General features: G+C 40.2%; 2 protein-coding genes across 8 annotated transcripts in view; one reads left to right on the top strand and one right to left on the bottom strand.

Annotated features, from left to right (window-relative positions):
• Window positions 1-15807, top strand: part of MRPL30 (mitochondrial ribosomal protein L30) — a 41706-nt gene that overhangs the window by 7811 nt on the left and 18088 nt on the right. The window contains exon 2 of the mRNA XM_065526626.1: window positions 7157-7216. The gene's annotated coding sequence lies outside the window, so the exon portion shown is untranslated. The remainder of the gene's footprint in view (window positions 1-7156; window positions 7217-15807) is intronic.
• On the bottom strand, window positions 6289-15700 carry MITD1 (microtubule interacting and trafficking domain containing 1). 7 transcript variants are annotated; one of them, XR_012421932.1, is made up of 8 exons: window positions 15470-15700; window positions 10984-11085; window positions 10492-10580; window positions 8536-8686; window positions 8369-8455; window positions 7566-7681; window positions 6576-6636; window positions 6289-6496 (listed from the first exon to the last, which is right to left on the bottom strand). XR_012421932.1 is itself a non-coding variant. In XM_005575064.4 (7 exons), exons 1-7 carry the CDS (start codon window positions 15693-15695, stop codon window positions 6401-6403), a joined length of 825 nt encoding a protein of 274 aa, XP_005575121.1. In that variant the 5' UTR covers window positions 15696-15700; the 3' UTR covers window positions 6289-6400. The 7 variants fall into 7 exon arrangements, 3 of the variants coding, with proteins under 3 accessions (XP_005575121.1, XP_073867156.1, XP_073867157.1); XR_012421933.1 differs by having other exon boundaries at window positions 8365-8455; XR_012421931.1 differs by lacking the exon at window positions 10492-10580 and having other exon boundaries at window positions 8365-8455; window positions 8536-8672.

The following is a 15807-nucleotide window of genomic DNA, read 5'->3' on the forward strand; positions in this document are numbered from 1 at the left end:
CAGGGTTTCACTGTGTTGGCCAGGCTGGTCTCGAACTCCTGGCCTCAAGTAATCCACTGGCCTCGGCCTCCCAAAGTTGTGGGATTACAGGCATGAGCCACCATGCCCTGTCTGTTCATTGATTTTAATACCTGGCATGTATTTATATTTCAGCTGCTGCTGCTTTAACTCTCTTGGGGCTATATACAATATTGGACACTCTCACCTTAGACTTAGTTCTCTGTTTTTCTTCCCTCTCGGAGATATAACCCAGATTTCTTGTCACCTCTCCTCATATCTCAAACTCTAAAATTCTCCCTTTTAGTTATATTTTCTTATCTTTCTACTCTCCCACTAAAAATTAAGGCTGTTGCACTTTTCTTTTTTTTTTTTTTTTGAGACGGAGTCTCGCTCTGTCACCCAGGCTGGAGTGCAGTGGCCGGATCTCAGCTCACTGCAAGCTCCGCCTCCCGGGTTCACGCCATTCTCCTGCCTCAGCCTCCCGAGTAGCTGGGACTACAGGCGCCCGCCACCTCGCCCGGCTAGTTTTTTGTATTTTTTAGTAGAGACGGGGTTTCACCGTGTTAACCAGGATGGTCTCGATCTCCCGACCTCGTGATCCGCCCGTCTCGGCCTCCCAAAGTGCTGGGATTACAGGCTTGAGCCACCGCGCCCGGCCAGCTGTTGCACTTTTCTAAGCTCTTAACCTTTCCCTAATCTCTCCTTGCATCATTTCCCTTCTATCCCAGCCTGAAATTTACTTTATGCTGTACTTTCTTACGAGTATTCTCATTTGCTTCTCTCCTTTGACCTTCTACCGTAGCCACTTTTTAATTTTAGTCTAAACAATTGATTTCCTATTCTTTTTGGCAGGTGATGCTGGGGAGTAAGATCATATAATCATTGAAGATTAGCCCAGTTTGATATTTATAATTTTCAACTTAATGTATCTTTCTGCTGGTGTCAGATTTAATTCATCTCTGGTTGAGTTCCCCTCATTCTTGAGGGGAATGTGTCCACTCTTCTCAAGCTCAGAATTCCACTACTCTTACCTTGTCACAAACCTTGATTCATAATTTGGTGAGAGTTGAGACCTTCAGAAATGAGCCCGTCCAGCCCCCATAGCCGCCCTCCTCCCCTCTCCCCTCCCTTTCTCTTTCAAGACAGGGTCTTACCCTTGCCCAGGCTGGAGTGCAGTGGCATGCTCATAGGTCCTGGGCTCAAGTGATCCTCTCGCTTCAGGTTCTAGAGTAGCTGGAACCACAGGTGCTCAACACCATGCCCAGCTCCCTCTTTTTTTTTTTATGAGTTATATTCTTTTAATATATCTCAGTAGTTCCAGGCCCCATCCTTTTTTTATTTTTAGGAAGAGCAGGCATGGACACAGGGTTTTGCCGACAACTGATTATCTCAGAGTGGGGGTGAGTGAGTGATTGTATTTTTCAAGGTGTTCTTGGGACAAACATGATTGGCAGTTTAGCAGGTTTAATGGGCAGGTCCTTTTGTTATGTAAAAGCAATATTAAATACCAGGTAAACACAACTTTGAAGAGATTACTCATGAGTGTATCGCACTTGTTGCCACATGTGAAGATTATTTTTTGAGAAAGGTGAAAAATCCTGATATGATGTGCTTTGGTGCAGTAATACCATTTGTTTCTCCAGAGAGAGGATATCATCAGGCAAAGGGTGTTAAGGGCTTCGAGTTCCAAATTGGAAATCTGGCCAAGTAACCCCTGAAACATGGACTCAAGATATGTTTTGCAGTGGTTTCCCCAGAACTTTCCGAATGTTTGCATATGGGCATGAGCGAGGAGTCAGAACGGCGCATATGTGTGTGTGTGTGTGTGTGTGTGTATATATATATAGTCTTATTTTTTTGAGACAGAGTCTTATTCTGTCACCTAGGCTGGAGTGCAGAGGTATGATCTCAGTTCACCACCATCTCTGCCTCCTGGGTTCAAGTGATCCTCCTGCCTCAGCCTCCCAAGTAGCTGCACCACCACGCCTGGCTAATTTTTGTATTTTGAGCGGAGACAGGTTTCACTATGTTGGCCAGGCTGTTCTTGAACTCCTGACCTCAGGTGATTTCCCTGCCTCAGCCTCCCAGAGTCCTGAGATTACAGGTGTGAGCCACTGTACCTGGCCTTTACTCCTAAATTTCTTATTTGAGATTGGATGGATGGGAGTATACGTGGGGAGTAGGGGAGTATATATGAAAAGTTTGGTTGGGGTGTATTATATGTGAAATGTTTGTGTGCTTCTGAGATGTCATAGGCAGTTGAATAAGAACTCCAAGGAGAAGTCTTGGCTTAATTTATAAATTTGAGGGCTAACCACATATAAATAGTACTTTAAGTCATGAGAATGAATAATTTTGGACTTTTATAATTCATCTAAAGTTTAAATTTTAAACTATTAAATATTCAGCATCTGAGTCCCCTTACATGTTTGGGGACCTCTCCACCTCGTAGGAGGTACTTCTACTTCCTTCTGTGGAAACAAAAGTTCTCTATACTGTTTCCTGGCCTTCCTCGAAGCACAGGCATGAGCATATGACTTACGCTGTGCCAATGAGATGCAACTGCTCCATACTTTGAATTAGACAGTAGTGATGCAGAACATCAGGAATGATGAGAACCCTTCTCTGGAAGCAGCGACAGGGGCCTGAATTTCTAGGGTCATGGAGGCAGTGAGGCTGGCAGTGGTAGTTTCCATGCCAGTGATGTCAGTGATGTAGGCTACTGCATCCAGCCCTTGCATCAGTGTCAGCAGGGGTGTCATCTGATTAGTTCTGGGTAGTGATTCTAGATGGGATTTTTCACTCCCAAACCTCTATGTCTCGGTCTATAGCTTAACTACCTACTATTCTTGTAATAAACCCCTTTTTGCTTATATCAGGTAGGAGCAGTTTTCATTGCTTTTTACTAAGAACACTTACTGTGTAATCAGGGAAAGAATGTGAATAAAAAAAAGGTTACTACCTAGTACCTAGCTTGGGAGAACTTCAGTATTTAAAATATAAGAAGAATGGAGGAAGAAAGTATGTTTCATGAAAGTCAAGAGTTTCAAGAAGGGAGTAGCCAACTGGGTCAAATGCTTCTGAAAGGTCACATGATACGAGAGTTTAAAAGTGCCCATTGAATATGGTGATATAGAGATCACTGTTGACCTTAGCAAAAACGATGTCAGTGGAGTAATTGGGGCAGTAGCCAGACTGAAGTGAGTTAAAGTGAATAGGTGGTGAGGAAATAAGAAAAAACAAAACAAAACAGAGAGCACTCTTTCAAGAAGTTTTTCATGAAGAATGAAAAAATAGGGTGGCATCTGGCTCGAGATGTGTGTACTGAGAGGAACGATGCAGTATAGCAGGAGAGGCTGCTCTAAGGCCCAAGTCCTTGTGGAGGCTAAAGGAGGTCAGGTCAAGGTCACTGCCAAAAATCTGGCCATCATCCTTATATATTAGGAATACTGACTCTATAATTTTATAAATTTGATCTCTCATTTTTTTTAACTTAGTTTATGTGTCCTTTTTACTCAAGTTTTGTATATTTACATGACCAAGTCTTTTGCTCTTAACAGTTCGGGGGCTTTCTGTTATACTCGGTTTATTAAGTGGGGTTTTAAAATATATGTATATAAATTTTTCATTAATTAGCTCTGTAATACATTTAGAATTCTTTCTTTATGTGGTGTCAACGTCATTATAGAAAAATTTCTTTATGCGGAGTAAGACAGAGGCCTTAATGGTATTTTTTCCAACCATTTGTTGAGTTCTTTCTCCACTAACTCAAAATGTCACCTTTACTATATATTAAATACTCATTTATATACATTCAATTTCTCTCTTTCAAATGTGTTTCTGGACTCTTTTATTCTGTCCCACTGATTTATTTGCCCGTGCCTATGCCCATACATTTTTAAGAAAATTATTGTAGCTATGTCTTTATAGCTGGTCAAGTAAGTCTCCTGGTGTTACTCTTTTGTTATTTAATTTATAAATTAAGTTAGAGAAAACTGACATTAAGTCTTCCCATTCAGGAGTACAATTTGTCTTTCTAGTTACCCTAATTTTCTTTTATATCCTTCCATAACGCTTACAGCTGTTCATATAGTTCTTACACATTTCCTGATGTATTTAAGCTGTAGCTGGTAGGCTTCTGGTGCCCTAATTAGATCTTGGGATAGAACGCCAAATATCTAGAATGGATAGCATGTCTGTAGACTCTTTTCTTTAAATATCACTACGTCTTAGCCAGGATTTTTACAGCAGTTGGATAAAAGTTAATTGCACAGGGTTGTGGATTGCTAATTCTCCATAGTAACAGATGGATATGCTTTAGAAATCAGAATTGTTATTTTAACATGAAGGTAAAGAGGCCTGACACATGTTCTTACCTTAATTAAGAGCTACTCCATTTCCATGTGGCATCAGGTACCAGGCAAGCTAAGCTAAGATACTCTGCAGAAAGGAACTTCGGATCAGGCCAACACTTGTTCAGCTGTTTTCCTGAGACCCTGAATTTCCATATGATAAAGCTTAGCAAATTAGCTTGAGTCTAAAATTTTTCAGATTCAGTGTTATCAGCACCTGAACCTGAAAACATTAAAAAAAAAAAAAAAATCAGGAACTGTTCTGGAAGCCCTTCCTGGCCTTTTACGCCATCTTGTACCTACCAGCTGTCTCACAAAAGGAAAACATAGTCTCCAAGGCTTGCCCAAGACCACTGTCTCCAACCTTGTTCCCATGTCTCTACCTTTGGTCCTCTACACCATTTAACTCTGTATAGTCCTCAGATGTGACATTTGTATGTGCACTCTCCAATACTGAACACTGGTACTATAGTTTTCCTCGTACATATGTTAGCTTAGCTGGGTTTTTTTGTTTGTTTGTTTATTTTGAGATGGAGTTTTACTCTTGTTGCCCAGGCTGGAGTGCAATGGCACAATCTCCGCTCACCACAGCCTCCGCCTCCAGGGTTCAAGCAATTCTCCTGCCTCAGCCTCCCGAGTAGTTGGAATTACAGGCATGCGCCACCACGGCCAGCTGATTTTGTATTTTTAGTAAAGACAGGGTTTCTCCATGTTAGTCAGGCTGGTCTCAAACTCCTGACTTAGGTGAGCCGCCTGCCTCCACCTCCCAAAGTGCTGAGATTACAGGCGTGAGCCACTGTGCCCAGCCAGCATGTTCTTTGAGCTGTGGACTACTCACTACCTCTAGCATACAACCCCTCTTCCAGCCTGTCTCCATGGAATCTATTCTGTCTCCAACCACACAACTGGCATCTGGATGAAAAGCTTACCCAGAACAGTTGATTCTAAGCTGCAAGGCTTTACAAATGTGCCAGCCAAAGTGAGTAAGCTGCAAAATGCATTTGGATAACTGAATGGGTGGATTTGCCTTTATGGAGTTAGGTAATATTGCACAACTGCATGATGGTAAACGTTTACCAAAGACAATTATCTTTTTTTTTTTTTTTTTTGAGACGGAGTCTTGCTCTGTCGCCCAGGCTGGAGTGCAGTGGCCAGATCTCTCAGCCCACTGCAAGCTCCGCCTCCCGGGTTTACGCCATTCTCCTGCCTCAGCCTCCCGAGTAGCTGGGACTACAGGCGCCCGCCACCTCGCCCGGCTAGTTTTTTGTATTTTTTAGTAGAGACGGGGTTTCACCGTGTTAGCCAGGATGGTCTCGATCTCCTGACCTCGTGATCCGCCCGTCTCGGCCTCCCAAAGTACTGGGATTACAGGCTTGAGCCACCGCGCCCGGCGACAATTATCTTAATTGTAACAAAATTAACATTTTACTTTCCTGTTTATTAGACCCCAAGTCCATCTGTCTTTTTTTTTTTTTTTTTTTCTTTTTTGAGACAGGGTCTGGCTCTGTCACCCTGAGGTGCATTCTCAGCTCACTGCAGCCTCGACCTCCTAAGCTCAAGTGATCCTTTCACCTCAGCCTCCAAGTAGCTAGGACTATAGGCACGTGCCACCATGCCCGGCTCTTTTTTTTTTTTTTTTTTTTTGCAGAAACAGGTTGCCCAAGCTCCAAGCTCCATCTGTCTCTTTAAAAGCACTCTAATCCATGGTGTCTTTTCCTCCTGGACTCAAAACTCCCACAGGCAAAATTAAGATCTAATTCATCTTCCCAATAGAGGCTCATTATTTGTTGACATGCTCCCGCAGCCAAGTAACAGAAAAGCTGGTAAAATGTTTAAATTAGCTGTATTACTTGAAAGAAACATTGTAAATCTACGGAGTAATATATTTACAAAAATATTTAGGATTGTTCCCACAACCAAATGATGAATCCATAAATTAGTAGAAATATAAAAGTTTATTGTTAAATTCATACATTATAAAAGTGATCTTTTAAAAAAAATCCAATATTCACATAAAGTAGACATAATACAAATTAGGCTACTGCCCATCATATATTTTTTGTATGTTTCTTATGAAAAATGTCCACTGTTGTTTCATGACATGGTCTTAAATCAAAATCACAATATCCAAGGGAAAAACGACTCTAAGAAGAGAAGAAAAGAGTATCATTAAAAATGATACAAAAACAGTTCTACACATTTACTCATAAGATTATATCCTACCTGTGGTTTCTTAAAATAATCAAGTCCCCTTCCAATCTTAATCATCCATCCATTGTTGAACCTGTTGAAATTAGTATATAGTATTATATTCAAGACACTAAAGTCAGACTATTAATAAAGCTGTAGTGCATTAAGTGTCAGCAAAATTTCCCCCTAACAAAGCAAACCACTTCCTCCAGTGGCTTGAGTTGAATCAAACCTGGGGTTCGTTATGAGCTGTGTCCACAATGAAAACAGTCATAGAAACAATCAATTGATTTAATTATCTGATAGTTTAACCTTGAATTTCAGCTTGTTGATAAAACTTTTTCGTGTTCTACTAACAAGTGGTGGCAAGGTGTATTCAGGGCAACTGGTGGTGTTTCAAGAGTTCCCCTACCTAGAGGTGGGGAATGTGCAGGAGGAGCCCAGGGCCCTGACCTCTGCTTTAACTACAGCAGCTGCATTTTCATCTGTTTTGCATATTTAGTTTGTGATTAAGTTTTTATTAAAACTGAGTGCCCTTGCTATAAACATATAACCACTGTGCTAAACAAAAGGAAGATATCACTAAAATAACCGCATATTCTGTTTTCTTATAGACTCAGCAAATTGTCATGCCTACTAGAATAATTTAATAACCCATAAGAAGTAAAGCCACAGTAAGTAAATATTAAGTTCACTAGAAAATAAATTATCCTAATATCATAACACTATATATACAGTGGAGTAGACAGAAAACTATTCTCTTTTTCTCTATGACACAGAATATGTAAATATTACTCCATTAGGAAATATTAAACTCACACACAAAACACTTGGCTTACTTTGTCCAAAAGTAAGCCAAGTGTTTTTTTCCTTCTCAGCAGTGAAAAATTACTAAATGGAGTTTTTGTTGAATTTTAAATATTTATAAATAAATATTAAATATATGCAATTATATAAAACATTCAAAAAAATTTTTAAGTATATATGGACTGCATGAAAATTACAACATTATTGTAGACTGACCTAATTTCTCGGTCATGTATTGAAGAAGAGTACCGCACTTCCAGCAGCACTCCATGGCTCCTGAGTGACTCTTCTATTTCTTGCAGGCCCCTACTTTGCTGCACTTGCTCAGTGCCCTGTTAATTGCAAAACTACGATTATCTGCCTCAGTTATTATTGTTATCTTAAACTATCCCTAAGCTATACAATCTATATCATAGGTCGATTAAGATGGAAATGTTCTATACTCGTTTCAATGCCTACTATCTCAAAGAAGCAACTAAACAACGTGAGGTAGTTTAAAGAGCAATTGTTTTTATCAAAATAATTTTCTTTTCTAATGTGACATAACTCCATCCTGTCTCCTTAAATGTAGTTTGGAATAGTTTTAGTCATCCAGGTGGAGCTGACTTCTTTTGAAATCAATCGTAGAAGTCATAATTATTTAGAAGCATTCCTATTTTAAGTCAAAATCAAGATAGAGATGCCCACTACCACATCATGCTACCAACCCCCAGATATAATAATTGGTAAAGAAACAAAATTGTCCATAGTACAGACAGTGTGATTGCCTCCTGGAATATCCAAGAGACTAAACTAACAAACTATTTGAATAAGCGCATTTAGCAAAGTGGCCAAATACAAAATCAGCATCCTAAAATCAGTAACATTTTTCATGACATGCTGTGCATACTGTTAGATAACAAGTTAATTCCCAAGGAAATAAATCTAGCTGAAGCACTGCATCTGTGTTTTCCTTGACGGGACTACATCTTGTAACTGAATAAAGAAATAAGAAAGAGTAAGTGCTTTCAGGTACCTACTTCATCCAGAGAGGTGAGAAGGTGAATAGTTTTTACTTTACATGGCCTCTTAATAAGCAGCTCACAAAATCGAAGAAAGTTATACAGCTAAAAGACATTAGAATGGATTATTACTAACTTAGTACGTTGAATATAGTATTTCATTATATTTTAGTACATTCACATACCTGATGAGTATGTCTAATATAAGGATCTTCTATCCAAACTTCTGTAACTGTCTCATTAAGATATTCGCGAAAAAGTGACTCGTAACTGAAACCCGTTGCATTCTCTTCTATTTTAATTTGCTTGTGATATTTTCCATCTATAAAACACAGGCTTCAACAGTAAAACCAGTGACCATTTTTTTTTACACATTTTATATTTTATATATAGTGATTAATCAGCATCAGATACACATTAATTTTTTTCACTTATTCATTCAGCAAATACTTATTGAATGCCTACTAAATATCATACACATTGCAGGATGTTACACACACAAACGTATTTAAGGCAAACCATTCCATTAGTGATTTCTGCCTTCACAGAGGCTAGGCAAGGGGGAAAATCCAGAGGGTTCCTGGAACAGCTCCTTCAGCCGGATCCTATAGACCAGGCAGTTTGCTGAAGGGAGTAGTGTATGTATAAAGGCATCCAATAACTTCCTGTCACCATGGGTAGCACCACATACTATAACTCAGTGGCTCTGTGGTTCTTCTCTTCAGACTTGTCTTTTTATGTCTTGTAATCTAATAACTAAAGTGAGTATTAAACACGAATGCAGGGCAGGGCACGGTGGCTCACACCTGTAATCCCAGCATTTTGGGAAGCTGAGGTAGGTAGATCATTTGAGGTCAGGAGTTCGAGACCAGCCTGGCCAACATGGTGAAACCCCGCCTCTACTAAAATTATAAAAAGTAGCCAGGCATGATGTCAGGCACCTGTAGTCCCAACTACTTGGGAGGCTGAGGCAGGAGAATCACTTGAACCCAGGAGTTGGAGGTTACAGTGAGCTGAGATCGCACCACTGCACTCCAGCCTAGGCAACAGAGCAAGACTCTGCCTGAAAAAAAAAGAAAAAAGAAAAAACATGAATACAGTATAATATGGAGCTTTGAAGTCTTTCTTGGCACGTGTAGAGTTTTAAACAGAAATTTACAATACTTCTTAATAACCCAAGCTAAAGATGGGGATGTCACAGGATCAATTAGATAGATCTATTGCTTTTGTTACTTCAAAATGAACATTGAAAAGTTATCAGAAACCTTTAAGGTTTTAAAAAAATATGACCCCTGGCTGGGCGCAGTGGCTCACACTTGTAAACTCAGCACTTTGGGAGGCCGAGGTGGGAGGATCACCTGAGGTCAAGAGTTAGAGACCAGCCTGATCAATATGGCAAAACCTCGACTCTACTAAAAATACAAAAATGAGCCAGGCGTGGTGGTGGGTGCCTGTAGTCCCAGCTACTTGGGAGGCTGAGACAGAAGAATTGCTTGAACCCAGGAGGCAGAGGTTGCAGTGAGCCGAGATCGTGCCGCTGCACTCCAGCCTGGGCGACAGAGCGAGACTCTGTCTCAAAAAAAAAAAAAAAAAAAAAAATGACCCCTAATGCTAGTCCCTAAATTATATGGTAGCCCCTAAATTATACTTTACACTTTGTTTAAAAATCAGTAGTTTGGATTCTGTTCCAAATATTTCCACAGAGATAATGTTGACAACTATGCCTCGTTTTTTAAGCCAAGATGGCCACACAGAGGTTAATTTAATCCCATGTACTCAAAACCACAATGCTGAAGGTACTATATTTCATCAATGTTTTGGAGTAAAATTTCATTCTAAATTTCAAATTGGGGTGAAGGAAACACAATTGTATTCGTACTGAACAAAGAAGCTCAGTGGGGGATCCCCAGGGTATGTACTGATACAGAATAGTAGGAAGAGGTGGGGAAAGTGGTGTAGAAAGCATAGAGAGGAAGAAAAGCTGGGGCCTGGGGGCACTGGCTTTTCAGGGCAGCAGTACCTTTGGCTATAGAAAGCAGCAAGTATGCACTCAGGTAAGGGTGGAAATGGCCATTTACAGACATTTGTAAACTGGATGCTTAGGAGCAGGGAACTAATGATCAATGGGGAACAATACCTACCTGACCTCTAATCATTAGGAATGCTTGACTCCTGAGGTGTTTTGATTCACAACAAAATCTGAGGGAAATCCCAGGAGTTTCTTTAGCGTCTTTCATGATTTTGGTCATTTCATAAAGGGAAATATAAATAAAATACACAATTTACATTTGGTATTCCTCTGTAGTATTTCTTAACATAGGGTCCACACATAAGCTTCATAGGGATTTGTGAACCCCTTAAAAATGGCACGTAACATTCTCCAGTATGTGTAGCTTTCATCAGATGTTCAAAGGTCAAAGGGATATCTGACATTCCCACCCCCAACTAAAAAAAAAAACCAAACAATTAAGAACAACTCCTATATGGGAGTGGAAATGCAGATTAAATCCTGTAAGCTCCCAGGGACAACTGGTCCAGACCACACAGAGCTCCAAAGGGCAGGAGCCAGGAACACTGGGTGAATGGACGATCGTAGTCGTTTACGGATGTGTTTTCTAAAACAGCCTCTTTACCTTCTTTTTCTTGCTCCAAGTGCTGCTTTATGTTTTCCGCTCTGTCCATGTATTTGGAAATTTTTTCTCTGAGATTACATCTCTTAGTATTATCTTTGGTACCTACAAATTTAAAAATATATATCTTAGCAAGTATCAAAACAATTTTTCTATTTAATTTGGGCATTGTTTTCAGTTTCTCCAGTTTTCTACAAATATCCTATCCTTTAGTATGATTTGCCTCAATACTCAAATACACATGATAAGCTCAAATTTGGCTTGAACATCCAAGACCTTCATATTTACACGAAACGTGGGATGCAGCTTGATTTGGGAGTGGGAACGATTGACACTACGTCTCATCTCTAGGACACCAAATCTGGTGGGATGAAAGGTGGCTCATTACGTGTCAAACTCATGTCTGAGCACTATTTTATCCTAATTACCCACAAGTTTGAAGTTTTTGCATAATTAAAAGATAGCAAAAAATATTTATCTTCCACAAAACCAGCTACTCTTCCAGACCTCCCCATTATATAATGCACATTTTTCCAGCTACCACAAAAATGTTATTTTTGAATATACATGATCATAAAGTTTTACTCCAAGCACCCATCCTCCCAAATCAGTCAACAAATCACTTCTTGTTCCTTCCCTTCTTTCCTTTCAACATCGCTTATATTTTCCATAATAATTTCATTTTTTGTTTATTTTGAGACGGAGTCTCGTTCTGTCGCCCAGGCTGCAGTGCAGTGGGACGATCTCGGCTGTCTGCAGCCTCCACCTCCCGGTTCAAGCAATTCTCCTCTTAGTCTCCTGAGTAGCTGGGACTACAGACACCCACCACCATGCCTGTCTAGTTTTTGTATTTTTAGTAGAGATGGGGTTTCACCATGTTTTGGTCAGGCTGGTCTCCGACTCCTGACCTCAGGTGATCCGCCCGCCTTGGCCTTCTAAAGTGCTGGGATTACAGGCGTGAGCCACAGTGCCCAGCCAATAATTTCATTTTAATCTCTCATTTTAAAAAACATTTTGAGTTAATTTTATATTTACAGAAAAGTTGCAAAAATGGTACAGATAGCTCCTTCCCCTGGATTCTCCTAATGTTAACATATTACAAGCCATACTACAAATATCAGAGCTAGGAAATTAACGCCGAAACAATACTGTGAACTCATCTACAAACCTTATTTGAATTTCACCAATTTTTCCACTAAGGAAAGTGTTTTCTGGTCCGGATCCCATATTGCATTTAGTTATGTGTCCTTAGTCTCCTCCAATCTGTGTTAGTTCCTTAATCTTTCTCTGCCTTCTATGACCTTGACATTTAGGAATAACATCGGTCAGTTATTTTTGCAGAATGTCTCTTGTTTTGGACGGTCTGATGTTTGCTCATGATTAGACTTGGTTTATGCATTTTTTGGCAAGACAATCACAGAAGTGATGTACCTTGCTCAGTGGGTACGTGATGTTTATGTGTCTTACTACTGATGATATTAACTTTGACCACTTGGTAAAGGTAATGATCAAATCAGGGTAATTAGCCTATCTGTCATCTCAAATATTTAGTTTCTTTGTGGTAAGAACTTTGAAAATCCTTCATTCTAGCTATGTTGAAACATACAACACATTATTAACTATAGTCACCCTATTGTGTAATAAGACACCGGAATTTATTCCTCTTATTTAACTGTATTTTTTTTTTTAAGAGAGACAGGGTTTCACCGTGTTGGTGAGGCTGGTCTCGAACTCCTGACCTCAAGTGATCTGCCCACCTCGGCCTCCCAAAGTACTGGGATTACAGGCATGAGCCACTGTGCCTGGCATCTAACTGTAATTTTGTACCCTTTGACCAACCTCTCCCCACTCCTCCTACCCCCTGCCCTTCCCAGCTTCTGGTAACCACTATTCTACTCTCTACTTCTACATCAACTTTTTCAGATTCCACATATGAGTGAGATCATGTGGTATTTGTCCTTCTGTGTCTGGCTAATTTCACTTAACAATTTCCTACAAGTTTGTCCATGTCACAAATGACAGGATTTCAATTTTTATGGCTGAACAGTACTCCACTGTATATATGTACCACATTTTCTTTATTCATCTGCTGATAGACACTTGGATTGATTCCCTATCTTGGCTATTATGAATAGTGCTGCAGTAAACATGGGAGTACAAATAGCTCTTCAACGTAATGATTTCATTTCCTTTGGATGTATACCCAGTAATGGGATTGATGGATCATATGGTAGTTCTCTTTTTAATTTTTTGAGGAATCTCCATACTGTTTTCTATAATGGCTATACTCACCTCTTATTTTGATTCCAGCAGGAGCTCCTTAATTGGTCTGCTTAACTTCAGTCTCTACAGGTTAATATCTACTTTACATTCTTGCCATATTCAGTCCTTTATTCAAGAAATATTTATTGAGAACTAACGACATGCCAGGCACTGTTCTAAGTGCTGTGGATACAGCAGTTAATACAACAGACACAATTCTCCTCTATTGTTCCAGTAGGAAGAAAGAGAACAATAAAAATAAGTTGGTAAAACATGTATATTAGATTGAGGTAAGTGCTATCAAATAAAATAATGGAGGACAGGGAGTGCTGGGATGGGGTTATAATTTTACACTGGAGGTCTGGGAAAGCCTCACAAAGAAGGTGATATTTGTGTAAAGGCCTGAAATAGGAGAGAGTGTGCCATGCAAATAAGTATCTGTGAGAAAAGAGCACATTCCTGAAAGAGACAAGCCCTGAAATGCAACTCCAATTATGTTACTCCTTTGTAAAAACCTTAAATGGTTTCTCCTTGCCTGTGGAATGAGTTAGAATCTCCTGGTAGTCAAGGCATTCACAATGTGATCCAAGCCCCTATCTACCTTTAAACTTAACTTCTCACTCTTCCTCTTCAGACACGTGCTCAACCAAACTACTTATTTGGTAAGACAGCACAGGAATTTGAAGACTCTTAGATGAATTTCTGACTTCTGAAATTCTTTTTCCTCCAAAGCCCCAATCAAACTCCACCTCTACCTTTCCACCCTCCCATGACCTTTAACTGTTGAAATCCTCATTGTGCCTATCTATAGATATCTCTCTCCTGGCACTTATTGCCTGTATTAGCGCTATTTGCATTTTGCTCTTAACCCATCTGTGTCATGTTACATGTAACCTCTACGGGATCAGTGAAGCACACTAGAGAAGAACTGTGATTCTCCCGCTTCAGATTCCTGGTGCAGCCAAAACTTGAGCAGTGTTCCACCTGACCAACACAGTACACCGTCTCTCTTCTGGGATTCAGTATACACAGGCCTTGGGCTCTGACTGTGACTCTACCACCTCCTAGTGGCAGAACTTGAAAGCGAACAATATTTTTTATGCTGTAAAGCGAGAACACCATCAACTCCTACTTGACAGGGCAATTGGTACAGATGAAACGAGATCATACTTTTAATGTTCTCTGCAATGCCTGGCACTCAGCACTGAAAGCGTGATAGCTACGCTTAGTGCTGTTGTCACTGTCATCATTATCATCAAATAATGCCCCAGGCAAGGTAGAGTTTATAGTTCTGACCAAAGCACCAAACCATGAAGGGCTTCCCTCTGCTGCCTCAAAGCTTCGGTAACACTTTAATTATAAGAAGCTTAAACTAGAAAGCTTAGTTCAGACCGGTAGTGTCAGTGGGTTGGGGAGCAGGAGTTGATCTTATCAATTTAATACATAAATATTAAGTGTCTACTGTGAGCCAGGGTTGTGCTGGGTGTTAAGGAATATTTGGGTATTTCTCAACATTGAATAACTAAGTAATAGGAAAAGTCTCACTGTCCCCTCCACAACCCTGGGCATTTCTCACACCGCACTTCATCCGTTTAAGAAAAACTTTTCTTCTGCCGCTACATAATTTTACTTTGGCTTGCTTTAAATGCAAATGTTTAAACAGAAAATTAAAAATAATCGTATAATAAACACCCTTATTACCCATCACCTAGATTTTTTAAATTAGCATTTTTGCTCAAATAGAGCTTCGATTTTTAAAAAATTTTTGCTTAAGGAAAATTAAGACATCATAGCATCTCTTTCTAAAACACTTTGGTCTGCATCTCTAAAAATTTAGGATAGTTTTCGGGAAAAAAAAATCATATTGCCTAAGAGAATAATTTTAATGTCACCCAATCTATATTCAAACTTTTCTACTAGATCCAAAAATGTCTTTCAAAGTTCGTACAAACCCAGGTCCTCTCAAAGCTTATATATTACACTGGGTTATATCTCTTAAGTCTTTTAAAATCTAGACTAGTAGCCTCCCCACCTTTTCTAGATGATATCAATCTACTAAAGATCTAAAGGAAAGCGGCCCGGTTGTCCTGTAGAATATCCCACCTTCTGTATTTAACTGCTTCTTCGTGGTGTGGAAGAATCGTTTTTAACTCATTCACTTCACCCCAGACACAGCAGGAACCAGTTCCTTTTCCTCAGGTCCTCCCCGCCTTGCCTCATTGCTCACCTTTCAGAACCTGCAGGAGCAGATCAATTCCCTCTTGGTAACACACCAGAGCCTGCGGATACCGCGACTCCGAATCCAGTTCTACCGCCCGCTTGAGCACAGTGGCTGCAGCTGTGCTCTGAGGATCCTGCCCCAGCCCGGACTTCGCCATAATTCCGGGAATTCTCCTCCACCTCAACCCAGGCTGAAGTGAAGCGGGTCTGCTGCGCTTCCGGGAAGCGGTCATGTGACACGCAGGCGCCTGCGCTCTCTTTCTAGGGACTTGCCTGACGGGGAGGGATTTCGTCGGAACAAAAATGCCCTAGGGTGCAGGTCGCGCTCACTGCGACGGCAGGCTT

The sequence above is a fragment of the Macaca fascicularis genome, chromosome 13, assembly GCF_037993035.2.
Source record: "Macaca fascicularis isolate 582-1 chromosome 13, T2T-MFA8v1.1".
Taxonomy (NCBI): domain Eukaryota; kingdom Metazoa; phylum Chordata; class Mammalia; order Primates; family Cercopithecidae; genus Macaca; species Macaca fascicularis.